General features: G+C 41.0%; 2 protein-coding genes across 2 annotated transcripts; both read right to left on the reverse strand.

Moving 5' to 3' along the window:
* Window positions 1–5,746: 5,746 nt before the first annotated feature.
* Window positions 5,747–6,209, reverse strand: LOC6549222. The gene has a single exon (XM_001974420.3). It carries the CDS (start codon window positions 6,108–6,110, stop codon window positions 5,922–5,924), a length of 189 nt encoding a protein of 62 aa, XP_001974456.1. The 5' UTR covers window positions 6,111–6,209; the 3' UTR covers window positions 5,747–5,921.
* A 7,602-nt stretch (window positions 6,210–13,811) lies between these two features.
* LOC113564302 lies at window positions 13,812–14,449 on the reverse strand. The gene has a single exon (XM_026980680.1). The coding sequence runs from the start codon at window positions 14,275–14,277 to the stop codon at window positions 14,056–14,058; it is 222 nt and encodes a 73-aa protein (XP_026836481.1). The 5' UTR covers window positions 14,278–14,449; the 3' UTR covers window positions 13,812–14,055.
* Between the last annotated feature and the right edge of the window lie 8,418 nt (window positions 14,450–22,867).

A 22,867-nucleotide genomic window follows, 5' to 3' on the forward strand; every position in this document is an offset into this window, starting at 1 on the left:
CATCGGAATGCCACAAATCAGCCCTACATTTCATTAGGGCACCCTACATGCTGCTCAAAATAGCCTGAAATACTTCCAAAAAACTACAGTCGGACGTATTATTCTTGGTATTCTTACTGTCGCTATCTTTTTCAAACTAAGATAGCTTTAAGGCCAATCACAGCAGCAGTTGGGCTTAATCCTAGTCCCGTTCTAGGGCATTTGTATGGTTTATCAGCGAAGCGTGTCCGCTTGACCACCCACTTTCACTCTCGAATGCTCATTGAAGTGTGTTCAAAATCAATTAATGGCTTGTCTTGTTGCCCAAAGTTTGGTTTTGGCCAGAGGGAAAGATTCACGCATGGCTTCGGATTGTGTCAAGTGCAAAGCAAACAAAACTTCAGCCAGCGACCCAAAGGGGCAAATCAATTTCCCCATCCTGCGGTGCCCTGATTTCCATTCACTTTGATAATGAGATCAAAACATCCAATATACGAATAGTTGATTCGTTTCAGGTTAGGTCAATATTTGACTCGTTTTCAGCCACAACACACAACACAATTTTTCATGCCGCATCGCTCGAATGGGCCTTGGACTTTTCCCTTTTTAACTTCCTTTTTTTTGGAAAGGACTACTCCAACTCGGCACTGGCACTGTTCTGTTGTTTGCCTTGGTTCACTGAGTAGCCGCAGAAATTTCATTAAGTTCATCTTGCTGCCAGTGAGTGGATGACAAAGGGAATGGGTTAAATGGAAGCCAAAACGACCCCGAAAATATGCAAAACTGCAAAGGAAGGCGGAGTCTCGGGCAATATATTGCATCCCCAGGGAAGCCGAACTGCAGCTGTGTATATGGATGCAAGATGGAGAAGCCACACTGCGGGCAGAAAGTCAGATAAAGTTATCCTAAGGAATTTCAGCTTGGAATGTTTTTAATAAGATTGATAAACAGCGCGACATCAAATATAACAAGAAAATAGAAGCGAGTTAAAAGTACTCATAAGGTTTGGTACTGCAGGCTCGAAATACGTACCAGGAAACTTTCCTTTTGTGTCCTTTGGGTTCTGCTTCTAAATTCCTTGAATTTCCGCCCAAGTGTCCCTGAAACTCGCGCGGCACTCATTAAACATGCCGAACCCGAAGCGGATTCACAGCCGGAATCTGAATCCGGCTCTCAAATGCGGCCAACTGTTGCTGGAACTCAGCTGGGGACTTACTGCAGTGACAGGTCGCACTTCGGACCAATTATACGGTTTGTTAACACACAAAACAGGCAAAATGTAATTACACTTTCAGCTGGGAGCGGAGCCAGAAAGGCGATGCCGCCTTCGAAATCCGATTTAATATTGTTAACTGTGTGCAAAACTTTGTCGTTTCATTTTGGCAATTTCACTTGGCGCATCGAGTGCACGCAACAAGATACGACTATGCAAATGTCGCAGACGTTTGGCAAATGCAAATTGCAATAGCAGCCCCTACTAATGCAATTCCGCGCACTCCCCCCTGCCATCCGAGTGCCCCTACATAAAGCCGCTTTAATACCCTCCAACTAATGAGCCTACATTAAGGAAATTCGAGAGCGCAGCAATTTCGGAGGTGACACCTGCTGCTGATGCACTGAGCGAATGGGAAGTAAAGTTAGGCTGTATCAGCTGATTAGGGAAATATAAATGTATTTTAATTTGATATTTTAAACAGGCCTTGCCTTGAAAAAATCCCAAAATAAGCGCCACGCATATAATTTATTAGCCCTGAATAAAAATCACATAGCTGCTTTCATCGAAGACAGCTTGTTGTAGGTGAGTACTGCAGTTTGTCACGTAATTTATTAAAATGCTATACACACATGAACGGAGGGGGCGTGGTCGCCGGGGAGGGCGGCAGATTGAGCTTAGAGGGACAATTGGCGTAATCATCGTTATGCCATCGTCATAATCAGCGATGCCATTGTATATGCCTCGCCAGCAGCTCATTGATTTGCAATTATGGAACGTGCTACATTTGGGGGGCGGTGGGGATATCGTCCCAATCCTTCCGAAGGAAAGGGTTTCGCACCAATCCGTTCTCTTTGCGGCTTAATTTAAATCCGCACTGCGCTTTATTCGGCAATAAAACCATTAAATTGGGCGCTTTTGCTTAAGTGATCGAGTTAAACAGGTGGTATAAATATTACTCCTTAATCTCCATAAATAAGATTTGCAGTTGCACTAGATTTTCCGAAAAAATTTAATTGCTGCAGTAATGAGCCTTTTTTCCAATACCAACATTTAAACTTAATGTTTATCAGTCGCCTGTTTTCTTAAATGTTATTAAAGATATTACCCCAAAGCCTCAACTTTAATTCCATGAATTCGTTTTCCTTTCCGTGGCTTCTTGTCGCCATATTACAATGCTTAATTTTATTGCTCGCCTTTATTGTTGTAATTTTGTGAAATCTTCGCCTGTTCTCAGCTCCTTTCAATGCTGCTGTTTTCTTATGCTAAAAAACTTTTGCAATTGTGTGCGACTCGCTATCTGCGACGCCATTGTTGTGTCTGTGTGTGCGGGTATAAAAATTAGCCCCATTTTGTTTGGCTTTTGTGCTCTTCTAACCATTGCAAGGAACGCGGGGGGCGGACCTGCAGTAAATCAAAAGTTGAAAATTATAATAAAGTCACTTTTGCTGTTGCTATATCATTGCTGCCCCAAACCATTCCATTCCCATCTGTCTCTGCTCAAGTTTTATCAAGTTCAGTTGCAGCAGAAGCCACAAAAAACTTATTTCCTCGTGCTGGTGTGGCTAATAAAAAGGCAAAACAATTTAGATTAACTGTAAATTGTGTTATTTTGTTTAGCCAGTGAGTGGATTTGACGTCCTTGTTGCTGTAGCTGTAGCTGTTGGTAATGCTCGTTTGAGCTGGTAATTTGTGAGTGCCCCGAGAAGTAGGCAACACTTTTGAGAGCCCTGCTGAAAAGGAAGTCCATACAAAAATCCAGGCGCACTGTAAACGCTAAAAAGCAACTGGCAGATGGGCGTGGTGGCTACCAGCAGCTGCCATTGGGATTAATTATGCTTGAATAATTATGAGAAACATGAACAAGCGAATTTAGAATGGGTCCAATAATATGATTGGGGCTAAATGCGCAGAGGCTTGCTACAGAAATGAGTAACAGATGAACAATTCCCTAACCAAGTGATCCTCTATTCAAAATTTGTTCGCTCTTTGATTAATATATCTATATACGTGTATAAAAGTAATAAAAATACTCTGTTAAAGTAACAACAATTAATCACATTGAAAATTACTAAAATTATTATTTATTACTCATTAGCAAACTGCTTAAGCGACCCTTGGTAGTTTTGCATTGGAAAATAGAGGACTTGACTTCCGCAAATTTCTTGGGCTTCCTCCTCCGCATCCTCGCATCTCCGAATCGCTCGACCTGTGACATTTGACTTGCTTTCGGGGCTGGTTCTTTGTCTACGAAATCGGTTGAAATGGCCACTCAATGCGCTCTGTTAATTTTGCTCCACAAATGAAACGGGGACTCTGTGCAAGGACTTAGGCCGAGCTATCAGTAAATGCGCTTGAATTATTTATAAAAGGCATATTCATGAGCACTGGCGCACTACCAGCAAGGTAGGTGGGTGACTGCGAATCCAAGGGATTGGGAATGGGAATGGAACCTAGGGAAACGGAAATGTTAACTAGTTTGAGCAGAAGCGAAGCTGCTTGACAATGGCATTAGAATGTCGAAAAGTTTTAGCCCGGCAACCGCTTACTCACTCAATTAGCACGGTCAGCTCCCCAGCTTTTTATGCAAATCTCTGTGGGCGGCGAAATTCGTAATGGGGGCGTGGCAATGAGAGCCATTAGACGGTACATCAACTGTACATTAACTTGTCTGTTTTTGTTTCATTAGCAAGGACAGCAAGGGAAGAACACTTGAAAAAAAGGCCTCTTGAATCCTAACCTTCAAGTTAATTTATTTCATTTTAATTAGGCTAGACTGACTAGGCTTAAATAAAAGTATTTAAGAATGAACATGCATTTACAATAACTCTTTAAATTTATTTATGTATAAATAGAAATATTCGAATTTCAATAAAAAGGATAAGGAGTAATTACATTTTTGCTTCAGAATCTCTCAAATTTAATCATAAAATCGTGTGCACTTTGCAGCCAGCTCTCTGCTAGTGTAGGTGACTTTTGAGGACTGGTCCATATCCTGCGGCTTCTCAAGGCCCACGTCCTGGCAGCTTGACAGCGGCAGCCTCAACTGAAGTTGCAACAGCAGGAGGCGACCACAAGCCTTTAACAATGGCCAGCAAGGAGCAAAGGCGAAACCGAGGCAGAAATAATAGGGGACGGGGCGGCATTGCGAGAATGTTATTTGGCTTTTGCATATGGAACGAATGATGATGGCACTTTCAGTGGATTGCCTGAATATCGAGTGCGTATGAAAGACGCACGAGGCAAAAAGGAGCAATAAAATAACAAGAAATATGGCCAATCGATGAATGGTGGTAGTTGCACTTAAAGTGCAAGGTAAACAGCAAAGAAAAATATCTAAGGACGAGGAGAGTGGCAAGGTGGATAAACTTGCAATATGCTTTAACAGAATTTAAAGGACTCGTGCATCGCAGCTTACTGCAATGTTACTTAGTTCACTAGCACTTCCTGTTTCACATCGATTAACTATTAAAATGTAGCCATATGTAATGCGTAAATCAATTAAAACCCGAGTGACAAAATGACATTTCTGGCGGGCATCACTCAGTTTCCCCTGAGTTTCCACCTGCCACCCACTCTTTGGCTTTGTGCGTGTGGCATATGCAAATATGTGTTCATGCATCGCTACCTTGACTCGCTTTTCCCACTCCGCAGCACTCGCGTTTCCTCCGTACAGTTGTGCATGAAATGTTAAATACACAAATCAGGTCACGAAGATAAAACATTAGATAACTAAGGGGATTTAAGAACAGTCGGTAGATCTCGGTAGAGAGTCGCTTAAATAATTATAATTTATAGTGAAATTTATGGTGATATAGTGAAATTCAACTCGAGTTCGGGGATTTTCTAAGTGACCTAACTTTCAAAAACTGCTATAATTGTGGCCCCTGCTATTCATGTTTGTTGTAATCAAATACACTTGCACATCGGCAAAGGGAGTAGCATAAAAGTTAAGTAAATATATAAACACCATTCGGCTTACACATGCCTGCCTGTCAGCCTCTTTATTATTGTTGGATGTTGAATGTGGTTGCTGGTGATGTTATTGATATACGTGAAAATATATACGTATATCGACACATATCTGTGCCGCACACACGTAAATCAAAATGTTTGTAAGTTGAGTAAACAACATTGGAAATCAGTTATGTTTTACTGCATAATAAACTACCCAATAAATGACCCCGGCGACTTTTAACGCCAGTTCACTTTGTCGATTGCTTCGAAAAACGTGAATTTCGCTCTTTATTTTATTTTTTTATTTTTTGCACTGGCCTTTTGCGTAATTTTTACGATAAATTGCGCGTGAATGATGCATAAATCAAACGAAGTTGAGGAATTTTATATACGAGCGTATATATGAGCTCTGTCAAATGTATCGACCGAGTGAAAATTTACATAGCATCCGTTTTGGGTCCATCAAGCTATGATAAATATGTGCATGTTGCTTGGTGATAGGAGGGGGCGGAAAAATATGCACATGCATTTTTAACTGCGATTTAAGGATAACTTTCATGAAAATTGAGCTTGATGAATAAAAACATTAATTTGGATTGACGGCATTAACGGATTTCATTTGAGAGACAACTCAAAGAGCTTTGTATTTGCAGGGCAGTTCATAAAGAACACATGACTCCATAAAGAATGTATTACGATGATTTGTTTTTTTTTTAAATATTTACTTTTTACTTATGACACAGCAATTTAGAGCGGCCCACATTTAGGGATATTATTCCGTCGGATCTATTCGCTCCCGATTTATATGAAAGTAGGCCAGAGAAAGCAGGAAGACGGCCAATCCGACGACTCCGCACCAGAAGCCAAAGGAGCCGCAGTTGAAGCCATCCCGGTATACCTCGCAAATGTCCCCGCCAACAATTAGATTCAGCTTATCCTTGACGCCGGGTGATCCAGCCATGGGATATTTTTCCGGTGCCCCAAACTAGAGCCACAAATTTTTAAATGTTCCAAAGGCCGAGAGTAATTTGTGGGCCACAGGCTCCTGGGATTAGGATTGGGTTATGCCGTGCCTCCTCGAAAAAGTACGCTAACCATGATGAATCATCATGGAGGGCAACAGGATATGCCTGCAAAGTAATTGAATTTAGTGCTAATGATGGCATTGACGATAGCACATAATATTCGACATTAATTCAAGCAGACAGTAATTGATTGATTATTTGATTGCATTATTGTCAATATCACAATTGCAATTTGGTCGCTCCGCTTCAACGGCTCGTCCTGTGTATCCTGTGTATCTGTATCCTTGGTGCCAGTCGAGCCCGACACATTCGCGATATTGAATGTTTGTCGTCGTGCAACAACATTGATAATAATAATTTAGCACAATTTACACGATGACAGCCTTAATTAATCGATGCAATCGTGCCTCCAAAAGCAGTCGAATGTATATGCTTGAAATGGGGCTTATTATGGGCACTGGAAACAAAAATTAGCTGAAGGATATGCTTGTAAAATCTTAGGAATAAAATGAGATATTTCTTGAAATTATAAAGGAACTTGCTAAAATATTATTTTAGTTACCACAAATTCTTTGTAATACAGATTTCACCTGCTTTCCATTCCTTTTCATGTCAGTTCACTGGCTCCCCTGTAGCAGGTGAATATTCGACCTAAGAGCCAGATAAAACTTGCGTTTTGCTAAGAAAAGACGAGGGAAATATTTAATTTACATTTAACTTTCTGCCGTCCCCTTCCACTTAGCAATTATGTGGCCCAAGGAGATTCTAAGCGAAATGTTGGCGCCCTGCAATTATACAAAAATTCTTCTCGGTCTCGTTTCTTTCTCGTATTGCATTATTCATGGGCCGGGGCTAAGCAAATTAAAAGCCAGCTTCCCAGTCCAGCTGGCCAAATAATTGTTTGAAGTTCGCTCTTGGCCTGGCCTGTAATCTGCCGCAGTTTTGGCCACTAATTTCGCCCTGAGACAAAACCGCCTACCGAAAAGAGTACTCCGTAAGCACTAAGCTCAATTGAAATTGCTTTTGGGATAGGGAGGCACTAAGGAAGACTGCTCGAAATGCCGTAGAGTAATTGAAATATTGGCAGCGAGCTCAACTCGTAAATTATGCACTCGAATCCAAGCATAAAAAAACGAGCGAATACTCACAACAGTTCGCTGTGTAAACTTAAGATAGGGAAAGAGCCAACTTTTCCCGAGATTCCCTTTAATTTATAATTTATCAGTTTTGTGCTTTTGAAGCTGTTTTGGCTGCCCAACAAGAAAACTTTGATTGCGGTAATTAGCAAATTGTGCAACTCTCTCAAGGTCCATGCCCCATTTTTCATCTTCTACCTGGGAGGCAAGAAAACCGAAGTGGAAAGTTTCAGTGAAAGTGTACGTGTTTAACTGCACTACAGCATTTAATTGGATGAAAGAAGCTACTTGGTTTGGAAGTTTAATATGTATAAGTATGCTGTAAATTACAAAAATTACGTTTAAAAAACCTGATATTAGGCTTGATAATTATTTATTTATTTCATATATACTATAGTCCCAAACTAGCTGCTTAAACTACATTCCATTTTCGGTTGGGACGTGGGAGCTCAACTAAAGTTGTGTGAAAAGGGTAAACCAATTTGCTCGGGGCCCTAACATATCTGCTTGAATATATGTGTGCCGCACAATGAAATTGCCTATGTGGCAATATAGTTTCCTGCCATATAGCTACTGCAGCAGGTAGCATCAATTTTGTTCCCCCGCCCGGGTTTTGTTATTGTTACTTCGAGGCTGCCACAATCCGATGCCCAACCCCTGCTGCTTTTTTGCCAGGTAAAAACCTAAGCTAAGCAAACATACAAAAAAGTGTTAGTATGCTCAACGCGACTTTCGCCACCACATAACCACATCCCCCATCCCACAAAATGTCCTTTTAGCAAAGGACATATACACACATGCGTATGTAAAAATTTTCGACGTGATGTAAATTTCTATTGAATGCTGAATGGGCAGAAAAAATAGCTTTAATGGTCTTTTGGCCAGCCAAAGCGAATGGGGAACACGGAACATAGGATCCCGGACAAAAGACCAGGAACCGAGGCCCATCAGAATGGACGACATTTGAATGAATTGTCGTTGAAATCGGTTGACCAGGTGATACCGTGCGTTTGGGCACCCAAAACTCCTCTACATATGCCAACTGTTACAGCCTGATTATTTGCTGAATAATAACCAGGAATCAAACTGAAAGCTTGCAGTTTGAGATGAGGTAAGGAATACGAGGATTGGGTTTGGCCAGCAAATAAAGATACGTATGCTGATTGTCTGGTATAATTTCAAATTCCAAAAGGCTTTTGTCCGGAGAGCCAATTTACAATTTACAAGTAGATAGCCTAGAAAACTAATACAAATTTAATTTAGAACTGTTTTTTCCTTGTGAAATTTAATCACTTTCCACTGAAGCAATGGTTAATGGTTACTATACTCGTACACAAACAAGCACATCAACAATTGGCATAATACCATTCGAAATAAGTGCATTAGGCATTCAACCAACTTAACTGGTGAACAAAAACACATGTCGGCAAATCTATCAATGCCAAACAGACCAATCAATTTATCCGATTTTCCCGCCGACACATTTCCCATTTCCATCACTCAAAAAACACTTTAAACCATTTACGTTTTGTCATAATTGCAAATTCCGTTATCAGATCATCACGAATAAACACAGACGCTGGCACACAGGAAACATGACCTTTATCAAATCAAACTTAATTCCCATGAAATACGCATCATCTGCGTGCAACATCGTTGACCTTGCGCTTCATGCAAAGCAGCATAAAACTGAAAAGCAGTGAAAATTCCACACAATAACAGCACACAGCACAAATAAATCGAGAGATAGGGCGAAAAATAAAACACAGCGTGACATGTCATTATTGGGACTTTGACAGGCAAATTCCAAAATTCAAATATTCCAAATCGGGATCAGTGTCCGTGTGTATTTTGTGGAACTCGGGGAAAATATTTGAATATGTATGGTGAATTGTACTTTTGCATAATTTGGCATGTAAAACATTTACAACAATGCGAAGCGAGATGAGGAACGTGCTGTCGGGTCAGAGGGGAAAATTATGGAAATATTGCATCATGTGCCGCATGCCAGGAAAATTGTGCGGCTTTTCTATTTTGATTGCAGTTGATTGTTGTTTCGAACATAATACCCTGGTGATTGTGCGCGCTCCATCGAGCATCCAGTGTTTTCCCTCTTTTTTCTGCAAAATAGCATTTCGAACTGCATGAACTGCAGAGCTAATAAGTTATCAGTTAACTTAAATTGCCTAAATATAATGTATTATGTAATTTTAGGTATCACACATTTCCAACAATACCCAGCAAGCAATTGCCCTCGAATATCGGAGTTTTCCATGTACTTAGACAGCTCGTATTGGGGCTGCATTATAATTATGTACACATGCATGAAAAATAAGAAGTAATATCACATATGGATTGCACTCATGCAGCAGTGGTTCGGTTTTTTACCTGTCCCACGGCGAGCTCGTTGTTTATGTTTTGGTGTCAGGGAGCAAAGTGCAGTCGCTTCTGTATGCAAATATGCCAAGTTTAGAATGCGATTTCGAGTGTTTTGCCCGCTTGGGTAAGATGCCGCCCATAGCCATAAATCCATGTCATAGTCACTAAAATAGGAGCAAAGATGTCTCTAACTAACGTGCATTGCTTTTAATAAAATTGACAAAAATTGTGTAGTTATTGCTTGCCTTTCCTAGCTTAACGCATATGGCACGCACCTTCAGTGCCTTTTTACCTCAGCTTCTTGTCAGCTTGCTTACACATTTATCTTGTGCAAACATTTTGTTGTCATATTTATTTATCAACAAGCAGCTGAATGCGGCAAACTTCTTTGGCGTCGTCTCAAAACAGCGTAACAAAATATAATTCCATTCGCCCCAAAATTTATGTCAGCTTAGATACACATGTACTGTGCAAAATCGGTATGAAATCTGCGGCAAAGTATGTGCACTTCCTCACCAAATTGAAGGCGAACATCTTGGCTTAAAGCTGTCTTCAGGCTTTTGTTTATTTCAATAAAAAAGCAATTTATAAACCAGGCTCGCCTGATCTGCGACCGGAATTCCCGTGCCCCACCACTCGCCCACCTGAGTTATGCAAATATCTTTGGCGCAACCGAAAAGTGCGTCTGTCATATGGGTCATAAAAGACACTTTTTATTGCTCATTCGACAATATGGCTGCACCCTGGGCCCGCCCTTTTTGATGCCAAATCTAAATAATTTGGCAATTTCGTGCTGATTTTATTACAAGCCACAAAAGGGCAGACATTAAAAGGTACCTAAAAAAATAATAGCCAGCCAAGAACGCAAGTTCCCACGAGGCCGAGACATGTCGATAAGGTTTGATTAAAAATGTCCCATGTCATACATGGCGTATGAGCAATCTTTATCAAGTGCAGGGCAAACAAAAAGATCATTGCTTAAAAAGAATACAGGATATTTTAATACGTTTCCTATACCTGGTAAGCAATTTGAATAGGAAAATATTAACACAAAGCCCAACTAACTTGTTGTGTATGTTAAATCCAAATTATTTTGTACATTTCACTCTTAATTAATATCTAACCTAGCCTTATTTAAGAGACTCTTAAATGAACAAAGCTTTATAAAAACTACATTTTATAGAAGATGAAATATATTCCAGGAAGTCCTTTTCAAGTGACTTCTCATCCTGCACTTTTTTATTTTGTATCCAAAACTTTCCCCATCCGGCTGATTAAACTTTGCTACTGCACTTCAGTGAAGTGCAAGACAAGATGGAAGAAAAACTGCATGCGGTTGACTTAATTGCAGACATAAATTTATGCCGGTGGGCTACATGAATACCTGGGGCAAATGACTATAACTTTTTGGGAAATAAGGAAAATTAAATTGTATTTTCAGCAGCTGCAACGTTGTAGTGGGAAATTGTTTAATTTGTGTGCCATTTAACTAGCAAGGTTCAAACAAATTGAATGCACAAAAGAACACTCCTCAATGATATTTCTTTTTGATTATAAAATAACTTTTAGACGTGTTTTTTTGTTCTGGCCAACAGGCTGGACTGGAATAACAAGTGGCATTGTTACTGCACTCGGTATCTCTGTATCTGCTCGCAATTGATGGCCATGCCGTGTAATTAGCCACAAATTGTTTAGGCCCAGTTGAACAGGACACATTCGCAGGACGGAGAAGGGATACATACATGGAGACGGTGACGAGAGGGAGGCGGCAGGCGGGAAATGACACGAATGGAGCGGAAACCGAAATTTGTGTGCGCAAAACCAAAAGATGACACAATTTTGGGTGCCACTAAAGTGCTTTGGCTTGGGCATGTATTTTTCGTATCAGAGATGAGCATGTGAGTATAAATATTGAGAAAATTAAAGGGTAAAAAAAGGAATTAAATACTATTTACGTTATTAAATGGCAAATATGGAATACATAAATCACAGTCACGAGTATTACAAGTATTTTATGTCGTGAGTCCTCGCTCACGTGGCCAACTCCAGAGTGCATGTAAATCCTCTTCCCCCCTCGCAGTTTGCGCTCCCCCCTTTCAGCCCCCCCTGTACCGCCGCAATGAAGTAGACTGCCCATGTCCTGGCAAATTAAAATAAAATTTCTCTCCCATTTTTATTTGGTCGGTTCTTTCGGGCTTAGTCTGACCAACAAAATAATTTTTGCGTGTGTTTGGGACTTGCAACTTGTCGCCGCAAAATGAATTGAACTTTTATGGCTAATGACGTTGCACGTTGCAAGCGGCATGTTGCATGGCACACGTGTCGTATAGGCAATTACATAACATTTTCCGGGGACTTGTCCAACTTGTAATGCAGGGCGGTACTCTATCGACGAAACACATTGTGAGTTTCCAAATGTTGGGAAATGTGGTAAAAATGTAGGCAAAAATGGAAGAATGTGGAATACGAAATCTTTTGTTATATTTAAATAGGAGCTATAATACAAATTTCAACTTGAACTACCACTCAAAATAGATTTTAAAGAGATGAAAGTAGCGCACTTTTTTCGAGCATATAATTTGGAGCCCAATTTTTGCTATACTGTGCACAAAACCCTTACGAGATTAAAATTTTGCACATGACTCTGATATTATATTAAATATGAAACAATTTTTGGTATCCCATGTACATATTTTCGGTCTTCTGCCCTGGTGAAGCGGGGGAAAAATTGCTAATAAATTGCATTGAAATGTTGCGCATACGCAACGTGGCACAAGCGAAAGACAAACAAGTTTGCTCTCCGGCCACATCCTTGCATCCTTCGTCCTGTCCGCCTCTCTGTGTGCGTAACAGGTGCAGTGCGAACGGCAGAAGATGGAGAGGAGATAGAAACTGAGTTTTCTTGCCGTCTCGACTGCTGCTGCTTTTGCTGTTGATGCTGCCACAACTCAATTTATTTCAACATGTACTTTTGCAACAATGAATTTCACTTTAGTTGCTAATGGATTTCGCATAGAAGGCAGTCGGGCTGCAGTAGTAGTAGCTGTACACGGAAAGAAAAACTGCATTTGTGAACAGATAACATTTTTAAATTCAATTCAATTACATTACGATTTAAAAATATTAAAATGTATGTGTTAAAATCTTGTTTTTAGAAAATAGTTTGAAAAACATGACTTGAAAACAATTGAAAATTGCTTGAAGGGTGCTCATTCTGCTCAGTGTACTGCGTGGGTGTGCTGGCATCAGTAGTAGTGCCTTTTTGCCCCCCGTAAGGGTTGATTTTTTTCGGGTCAGCTGCTAAGGAACTGCGTCAAGTCCGTGTCCTTTCGCTCCTGTCTTCGGTGTCCTCGTGTCTGCGGTAATGCATTTTGTTTGCTCGGCTGCGGCAGCGCACCCACAATGACAAATGAAAGTTGACGCACTGCCTTATTGAGACAAACGAGGAGGGACTATGGAAAGGACTACGTCTGATCCTGCTATAATCATGCAAATTACCGAAAGGTTGCCACAAAATGAGCACTTTCCCAATCCCGCAGCAGCGTAATTAGAAATGCACCGAAGGAATAAGAATGGGCCCAGAGGCAGACCGGCTTCACCAATTTCTCGTCTATTTTTTTCATTTGCCTGCAGCGGAACACTTAATTAATTTTCTTTTAAATTACATTTGCCTGGACACTTGTATCAACATGGTCCTGCCATTGTCCTGCCCACGACTGATGCTCATTTCGAAGCCGCCAGACCGGCATTCAATTCATTGTTGACTCGATAGAGCAAACTCAGCTCCAGCTCCTGTTTCTGGTCTTATTTCGTTGCTGAAACAGCAACAATTGCATTTGCATAGTCTGCCAGCACATTGTTCTTGCAGCTAAGGACACTTGAAGTTGTCTTAGTTTCTGTGCCGGGCGCTCTGCCATTTGCCCCAAAATGCAGTTAACAATTGCGTATTACATGGCTGGCAATTTTGCGTCGATTGCGTCGGTGTGGGTTAAGCTAAGAAAGGATAATAAATTCAGCTGGAAAAATAAATGTTTTCCCAATTGCTTCAATAGGCTTTGGGGCACTTTAAATACAAGCCGGTTCACTTTAGTTCAATTGAATCCATTAAGGAGAAAGGACACCTACAATCAATGGTATACATATTCATTTAGAGAAACTTTAAAGAACACTTTACAGTGAGCTGATCTTCTTCGTTATCCTCGGAGTTGTTGTAGTAGGTCATAGTTTCACTCTTATTTCGGTAATTTGCATAATCATTAAACGTTCATAGTCCGCAATTAATTGAATTAACAGCACACTAACTGCAAACCTCACCCCCCGGCTGCATTTAATTTTCGCCCATTTTGGGAGACAATTTCAGTGCATTTCACTGCGGGATATTCATCAGACCGCAGTTTCCGCTTGCTGCTCTCCAGGTGATTTCCCCTCTTTCCCCTCCATTCCGGTCTCTTAGCTTTGTTGTTGTTGTTGTTGCTTGTGTGTGGCAGGAACCACTTTCGCTGTTGCTGTCATCGTTGTAGTTGCTATTGCTATTGCTACTGCGATAGCTATTGCTGGTTGGTGGCGACTCCTTAGTTACACATGACATGTGTCAGGTGCAATCAAATACGGTTTCAAAGCTTAAACGCTTTTGGCGCAATGCGTGAGAATTTCAAACGGTTTTCCGTTGCCACAGGAGCAGCTTTTGCCTCACGTGCCCCAATGTAGGCCTCGTGTCCCCCATCCAGCACTTCCATATTTACTTTTGTGGCATTGCTTACTAATTGAATTTATGTACAAAATTTTGAAACAAAAGTTTGTTGCCTCCAAGGAGGCGGAGTGTGGCGAAAGCAGGTTGCTATAAGGTGGCAATTCGAAGAACAGGCGCCACATGTGTGCGATTGAAATCAGTTCTGGCACTCGCTGCCTTACCATCCTTCGCGTTTCCTTGCCACATTTTCACAGCTTCTTTTTGGGGTTTCCCATTCTACCGAGGACATTTTAAAACAATTTGCTCGCCTAATTTCGAGACATGTAAAGTTTTTTAATTGTGTACAAATTGGCAACAATTTCAAGGCAGCAGCAAGCTCGACAAACTTAGCTCGACCCTTAAATACTTAGTAATACCAAATATATACAAATATTAACTTAAATGCAATATAAAGAAAAAATTAAAATCCTACATGCTATAATTGCTAAACACACTGGAATAAAGGAAACCAAATTATTTATCTTATATCATGTTTTTAGATTTAATTTCAAACGCGCATGGAAATCATATAGCCCACAAATTTTGCCCTGAAAGACGAGAAACCGAGAGACATTCGAAAGTCGTTGCCAAATTAGGCGTCACATGTTGCACTTCTCAGCCTGCCATAATTGCTCCTAATTAAAATGCGAAACCCGCTGCGAAACTGAGGAGAACTGCCAGGCATTCAATTCGAGGGAAGTTCCTCAATTTGGTTGCAATTATTCGAGGGACTCATGTGACTTAATATAAATTTATGCTCAAGCGTTGCAACCGAGAAAAATACTAATTTGCACTTGGGAAATGTGAGAAATGTGTGGGTGAGAAAACCGCAAAGAGGTGGTACGTATGTCCTTGTGTTAAATGGGATTTTTATGCAACACCAAGCTGACCACAAGATGCTGCTCACACACACACTCCACCCCCTCCCCCCGGATTGTGGCTGCAACACTCGACTCCTGCAGGATTCTATTGCCGTAAAGCTCATTATGGACCCGAGGAAATTGCATCTAACGCTTAATTAATGCTCGGCTTACAGCATGCGTCAACAGACATCAAAAGCATTATTTTCCGGCTGACATTGTTATGGTTCTTAGTTTCCACTGCACTTCAGCCCACCGCAGCCCCTCCACTTGCCATGCTTACCCCATTTGCCAATTGTAAACACAGTCTAGAGTCAACTTTTGTGGCTTGACGTGTTTGCGAGTGCGTTAGATTAAGCTCGACTGAAGCTGGGAAAGGAGCAAAACAAATATGAACCGGGGTTGGGTAACTGCAAAATAAATTGCAGTTCTGAAAGTGGAATAGTTCCCTGGTTGGAAATAAATTAGCATTACCGAAACCAATTCAATAGGGACATCCGTACAACTGCATAGCGCAAGAAAAGTAAATAAGAATGGAATATCATTATTGTATTTGAATATTATTATTAAAGCGCTTAGCTCATTGAAACATAATTAGTACAAGGTGCAATATTAGGAGTTAATAAACAAGCTACAAATCTACAATTTAAGCTGGAAAAAATCAGCATATAATTATTTAAGCATACTAATAGTTCGTACATTACCGTGCGGGCTTGAGATTTATCCAAGTTGAAATGTCCTTGCAGTGTCCTCATGTTGATGCTGATGCTGATGACGATGACGATGACTTGGACTTGACTGCAGTGACTTGGCGATGGCTTCTGGGCCTCACTTCCACTTAAACTTAGCGGTGAAGTCGGCCTCGCAAGTGGAAACCCAATGGGCAGGGTGTTTTGGGTGTTTTGGGGGTTTTGGGGGCTTTGGGTGTTTTGTGGGGCGGGAAGGAACTCAGGGGTTCCATGTGAAGTGTGTCATTGAGGCAAGGGATTGGTCTGAAATGAGAGGACGAGTGGAGCAGAGCATGTCCTTGCCGTGGCATGAACTTTTAATTTACAGCTGCACCTCCATCTTTACCCTCCTGTTTCCTCCGTTGATTTAATTTATTATGCAAATGTTTGCGCAGGCAAGACATCGAGTTGCTCTCGCTTGCCTTTTTTCATATCATCATAATTTAAGGAGGGGGCTACCGAAAAAATGTAGACGACGAACTTATGTGCAATAGTCGACTGGAGAGTATACTGCAAAATTTGCAACACAATTTTGTATTAATAAAACAATCTTTCAAATTGCTTTTGCTGACTCTAGCATTTAAATTGTAAGGGATTGTTATAATTTTGGATTTATTTATATGTAATGAAACTTAGCCTGCCAAAACAAACAAAATACATTTCCAATTTTTGAATTTTGTCATCATTTCGTTTGCTAGCCATTATACCTCTTCAAAGAGTAACTTGAGCTGGCGCCTAAGTGAGCGCCACAACAAATGACGGCAATGTCAAAATTTTCTCACCTCGATTTTTCATCTCATTTAGAGAAGCCGTAAGACGAAGACATGTGTGTGCTCACTTGTGTTTGTGTTCGGGTTTATCAGTCACATAATGCCAGCGTGCTGACATCATAACTTATAACTTGATAAATAACTATATGTGTTATCCCTCTTATCCCTTTTTCGGTAGCTCCCTTTGCAGACAAATGACTTGACTGAAAGCAAGAGCCCGAAAAAAGGGGGTGAAATGAGGGGGTTGGAAAACATTTATCCCCTTGTCAGAGTGTGTGTGTTAAGTTTATCCCCATCTTTCTTTGTCTGGAGCGTTTTTCAGCTTCTTTGCCACGAGGCTGCATCATTTTTTATGCTCATTTGTTGATCCTTCGTTCTCATCTTTAGTTTCGTAATTACTGGGATAATATTGTAGTAGCAAAATATTTATAAGCTGCTAAAGCAATTGAAAGTGTCAGTACAATAAATGCAGTATTTCGGTGAAAGATAAATATTTGCTCACCCTGTTTAATCTGCTCAGTTAAATTTTCCTGCGCTCGTTGATGCGTGGTGGAAAAGTTCAGCGCCAGACAACGTGACGTATGATCGTTGGCATGATATGTGACCACAATGAACTCAACCTTGCCTTTTCCACACCCAATCCCACCCCGTGCCACGGCCTTTTTGCTCGCTTTCCACCCTTCAGCGGCACATGCCCCGAATGTGAATAAAGTTTGAAAAATATTTTACACATCAGCTTTGGACATGGCCGAGCTAAAAACAGGTTGCACATGCAGTTAAGGCCCTCAGGCATCCTTCAACACAAACAAACGGCCAACACGTACACATACTCTTGTTTGCACGTGTATGAGTGCTTCTGGAGAACTCTGTGTATTTCAAACACAGTGCATTATATCGGTTTTATGTGGGCTAGTACCTTCAAATGGATACGTTGAGCTGAATTGAAGCAGAAGCAAAGAGTAATGGTTGATGGCAAGTATTGATTGTATTTATAAATAAATAGCCAGACTAGCCAACAAGAATAAGAATAAACAATACTCGTAGTATTGTTCTAATGAGGACCCAGTGAGGTCCGGTAGTCAAGCTAAAATGAGTCCTGGGCCGAGATTTGACCTGGCCAACTTTTAATCCGCCTGATATGGGGCACTTGGGCGGAAAACAATGCCCTGCATAGTTATAAAATATGCAGAAACATTAAAATGTTTTTTCACTACGCTACGCGGGTGGGGGAACTAATGAAATGAGTTAGTTATGCTCGGGGATCGTGCATTTTCCGAGCATTTTTCATAATTGCCCGTTTCAAAGGCAAATGAAAATTGCCAAACAAGAGGAAAGTTTTCCCTTAACCCCAATGGATATTGCGATACTTTCAATAGAAGCAGTAAAATGGGGGCGGCAGAATAAACAGTATTAAAAAGTTTCCATTCTAGTTCAGTCACTGGCTCGCTCTCTTTCTCTTAGTGGAATCCACTTAAATGTGTTTTCCAATTAAAAAACTTTTTTCCTACACTTGAAAATTCTCGAGCATGTGCGAAAATCCTTTATGCGAATTGCATTCGGCATCGGCATAGGGCAACAGTCGTAGAAAGAGGGAAGGGGTAGCAAAAACGAAAAGTCTGCCACTGAAACCTAATGAAAAGTGATTACAAACATGATAGATAAATGCTGACTTGCCACAGCAGACCGAGACACTCGGTGTTCGCCTCCATTCAACACTCCATTTCGCCAGGACTTTTTCCTCTCCAGTTCAGTTTCTTGAGTAAAACATCTTTCGGCTTGGCATTTGCCACTAAATGGTCAAATAAACTTTTTGGCACTGCTATCGCTGTAATGAACTTCTTAAGAGCTTTTCCATTCTACCGCTCCCCGCCATTGTCCCTCGCCCCTATCTGGCTTTAAACTTAATGAAAATCCATTAAAAAGTCCCACATTGTTGTGGCATCGCCCGGAATTATCTCACTTTCCTGGGTCTGCCTCTCTAGCGCTTCTCCGATTCTCCCAGCATTTCTCTACTCGGTGTCGCGCACGTGCTCAACGTGACGTATGCGTAATGTGCTTCTGCCTGACTTGAGTTGTGCGCTAGTGGTTTCTTTTGGCTTGCAGCGGGCCATTTGCCAGCCATCCACCGAAAATTGCAGCCAAATAAGCCAAATGGCTGAACAGGTTCAAGGCGAAAGCGGGTTTATCGTTAAAAATAGACGATGAAAACAAGAAGAGAGATTTACGAGTGGGTACCAAATAACTTGAAGGCGTAAACGCTGAAAGTCAAAAGCAATATCAATGGGCCTGATACTAAAATCCACTTTTAATTGAGCTGAGTAAAAATGTGTTTAGAGTTGCAAGCATATCGATTTATAAGCTTATCTTATCTTATTGAGGGAGCAATCCTAGAAACCGAAGTGTATTAACATGAAATCTATGACAACTTTATAAACACAAAATTCTGCCTTTCAACAAAATTCCTGGCAAAAAATCATGAAGCAAACTGGAAACTCGGAAATGTTAAGAGTGAATTTATGCCCAAGTGCCTGAAAGGCAACACCACCATTTCCTTACGCGCCATTTCAATATTTTTGAGGAAGCTTTAGAGGCTTTCAGTTACACACTCCTCCACGCACACCCTTAAAAACCTTTTGCTCAGATTCAAGGATCAAAAACAAAGGGCGAATCATTCACTTTGAAGCTGCTGTAAGCACCCACAAGTGTCCTTTTCGTCGGCCATTTCACCGGAATCGTTTTCCCTAGGTATGAGATTTAAATCAATGAAACACACATAAAACCAATAAAAAACTTTAAAGACCTAAAAGTGTCAAATGCATTTGGTATCCAACGTATAAAATATGAAATTGTTTTTCCCAGGACAAGATGATTGGAAAAAGGCAAACAAACAGTCGTATGCTGTAATTCATTGGAAAAGGGACACTCAATGTTTTATATCTTGCAGTGAATTTGGTTCATTTTTAACTTTTGGGTCAATACATTGATAAATATTTCGTATTTGTGGAGGAAATATTGGCCAGATTTTCGAACAAGGTAAAAGCTGATATCGCATAAATTTTGTTAACTTCTTGTTTAACTTTTGCAAGAGCCCGCTCAAGCTGCTCAAGGACTTTAAGCGCAGTACAAACTTCGAAATGGCAATCTCGTTTAGTTCGTAACGATGGCAAACATGCCACTCCCCTATACTCAATCTCATTTCGGCATAATCGAAGCGCTTGCCAGATATATCCCCTCTATCGCTCTGTCAATATTGATGCTGATGCATTGCCAAATACCGCTGAAGATGTCGCTAAACTGTTGCACTCAAGGTAATCGAGGGGCTGCTGGCGGCGAGGGGCGGGGCGAGTTCAGCGAGACAAGCGGAAATGACAAACAGTGCAGCGGACAAGGACTCCAATGCAACTTGCATGCCAAAAGCATTCCCACGCCAACATGGCGTCAAGGACACTGCGCAAAATGACTAGAATGAGTTGGTCTCAGAAAAAATCCGAAATTGGGGACTTGAAAATGGTTTGCATAAAGGTAATACCTAAGCACCTTATATAAAAACATGGCAGCTCGACCTAACTTGTTTCCTGGTCGTAACAAAATACACAAGCATTTTTGCCAGTGCGCCCATTCACCCGACACTTGGATCCTCTGCTGCTCAGTGCAGTTTCGCTTGGACTGCGTAATCTGACCCCAAAGACATTGCCAAAGGGTAGCTCCGCCACAGCCCCATGGCGCCACCACCCTCCCACTGCAAGGACACCCCGTCGCGGAACCGCAGAATCTGCTGCTCCTTGGCCAACCTGAGACAGGTACAACACTCACACCTGCACACACAAAACACCCACACCACCAAAACAGGCACACAGGGGGCTCAAGAGTTTCAGGTAAATTTACTTTAATCACTGTTAAGTGCAGAGGGTGGGTGAGAGGTTCTGGGGGGGGTAGCCGGAAGCGGGCAGCGAAGAGAGCAAAACACTTCAAAGAGCGGACGGGCTTTTGTGTTATGGTAATTACTGGTGTCACAGTAACAACAACAACTACATCAACAGCCGCGAAAGCTAAAAATTCAAACTGAGAAAAAAAGTTCAATTTTTAATTTGTATAATTTAAATTCATTTATTAATTTTAATTAATTTTAAATTTCAAATAAATGAAGTTGAATATTCATTGCCTTAGACCAAATTTATGGATCAGTGTTGTACAATACAATTTGAGGTTATAGCTCGCATCGAACTATATTTTATTGTGACGCGAAAACATTTCATTTAGTTTCACGTTAACTGAGATAACAGCATTTGTTTTGTTATCAGAAAGTTTCGCAAGTAATATGGGTGAGTTTTAGCTCCGTGTACAGCAGCCAGAGCTATGGAAAAGTCACAGCTCTGAGTGCACACTCGTATATCCTTTGAGCGGCTTCCTGCGTACCCATGCGACGCCCGCCGTCCCTATCCCGGCAGCCCCCTAAGCCATCCATCCCCACCTTAGCTTGAAATTAAAAACCAACAGTAGCCAAGGCCCAGTGGAAAGTGGAAAGTGGAAAGTCTCAGTGCCCGCTTAACCTACAATAACAAGCAAAGTCTTGTTGACATTTTCCCCATAATTACCCGTGCGCAAAGTGAAGCCAAATTGTTGATTTTATTTTGCATTATGGGAGTCCTTTTTTTCCTTCTGCTCGTCATCCCCATTTTAAATTATATTCCGGAAAGCTTACTGCAGTTCTTTGATAGCTAAAAGCTGCTGAAACTTCATTTATTCTGTTTGTCAGCGAGGAATTTGATATTGGTTCGGGCCTGACAAGAGCCCAGAATTTAACATACAGAATTTAACATAGATTCGGTTTTCACATGACTGGGCGCTTAACATTTCTGTTTCAGGCTCGTAACAGTGCCTGGAATATGTTACCCCTAAGAAGAGTTCATTCTGTGGAAGTAACAGGCGTTGTTCAGCCTGTAAGCTAACAGTGACTGTTGCCAAAGCTGCTTCTCTCCTTCGCGCCTCTGTTAGGTGTCCTTCTGTTAGTTAGCAGATGTTCTTTAAAATTATGTTACAGCAGGCCATTCTAATGACCTTTTGGCTTTCAATTCAAAGCAAATGAAAACCATTTTTAAGACATGCATTCTTTAATTGGAGCCATTTACCCACAATTAATTAAAACTTAAGTTCAGCGTTATTCGATATTATTTATGGAATCCAAGCTATTAAAGCAATCACCCATAACAATAGCCATCCAAAAGTTTAGTATTTTTAATTAAAGCTGAATTGTAAAGTTCAGTCTTTTTGCTCTTTCTCCAAAAACCCGGCTAATAAAGGAATATTATGTACAATAGACCACAATCGTATGAGCCACTTTCAGTAGCAGCCAAACAACTCTTGGTGCCAGCGGAAATGCATTTAAAAATTATACGAAAAGTCGGCAATGAAGGTGGGTACGTGTGTGTTACGCACAGCAGCCCGAACGGATCAGGAAAAAACAGATGGGGAAGGTGGGGCAGCGACATGAGGGGTATCCAACCAAGGGAGGACCACCCGCTGCCGTATCCATATTTGCATAATGGCTGTGCTGTTTCAAAAACTTGCTAAACACTCTTGATAGACAAGATAAAACACTGTGCTCGCCATTTTTGCGCATAATTTATGTTGGGAGGAGCATTCGCGGCAGGACGTCGGAGGAAGTATCTGTGCATTTTTCACCTTCTCTGTGGGCGGTTCTTTTATGCGGGCGTTTCGGATTCCGTCTCCATGCAATGATTTCACTTATTTTAATTAGTTCAACATTTTCCAGCTGTGAGATTTTTGCGGCTTACACGTAACACTGCCTCATTGTGCACTGGTTCTCGGCATTAATCAAGTGCAAGGATAACCATCACGCTTTGCATATATTTCATACGTGGGATTTCACTTACTTGGAAGGTGACATTAGGTGTTATAGACTCAAGCATCTGGTCTGAGTTTCAACAAATTAGTAGGTTACACCAAAGACTAGAATAACAAGATGCGTAATGGTCGTACATTGGTTCTGCACTTTTTTGAGGCGGCAATAATTACGAGAGAGCCAGCACAAAAAATGTTATTCTAATGATTTTGGTTATAATTTTTTTTC

Source organism: Drosophila erecta, unplaced genomic scaffold (genome assembly GCF_003286155.1).
Source record: "Drosophila erecta strain 14021-0224.00,06,07 unplaced genomic scaffold, DereRS2 tig00000092-arrow-pilon, whole genome shotgun sequence".
Taxonomy (NCBI): Eukaryota; Metazoa; Arthropoda; class Insecta; order Diptera; family Drosophilidae; genus Drosophila; species Drosophila erecta.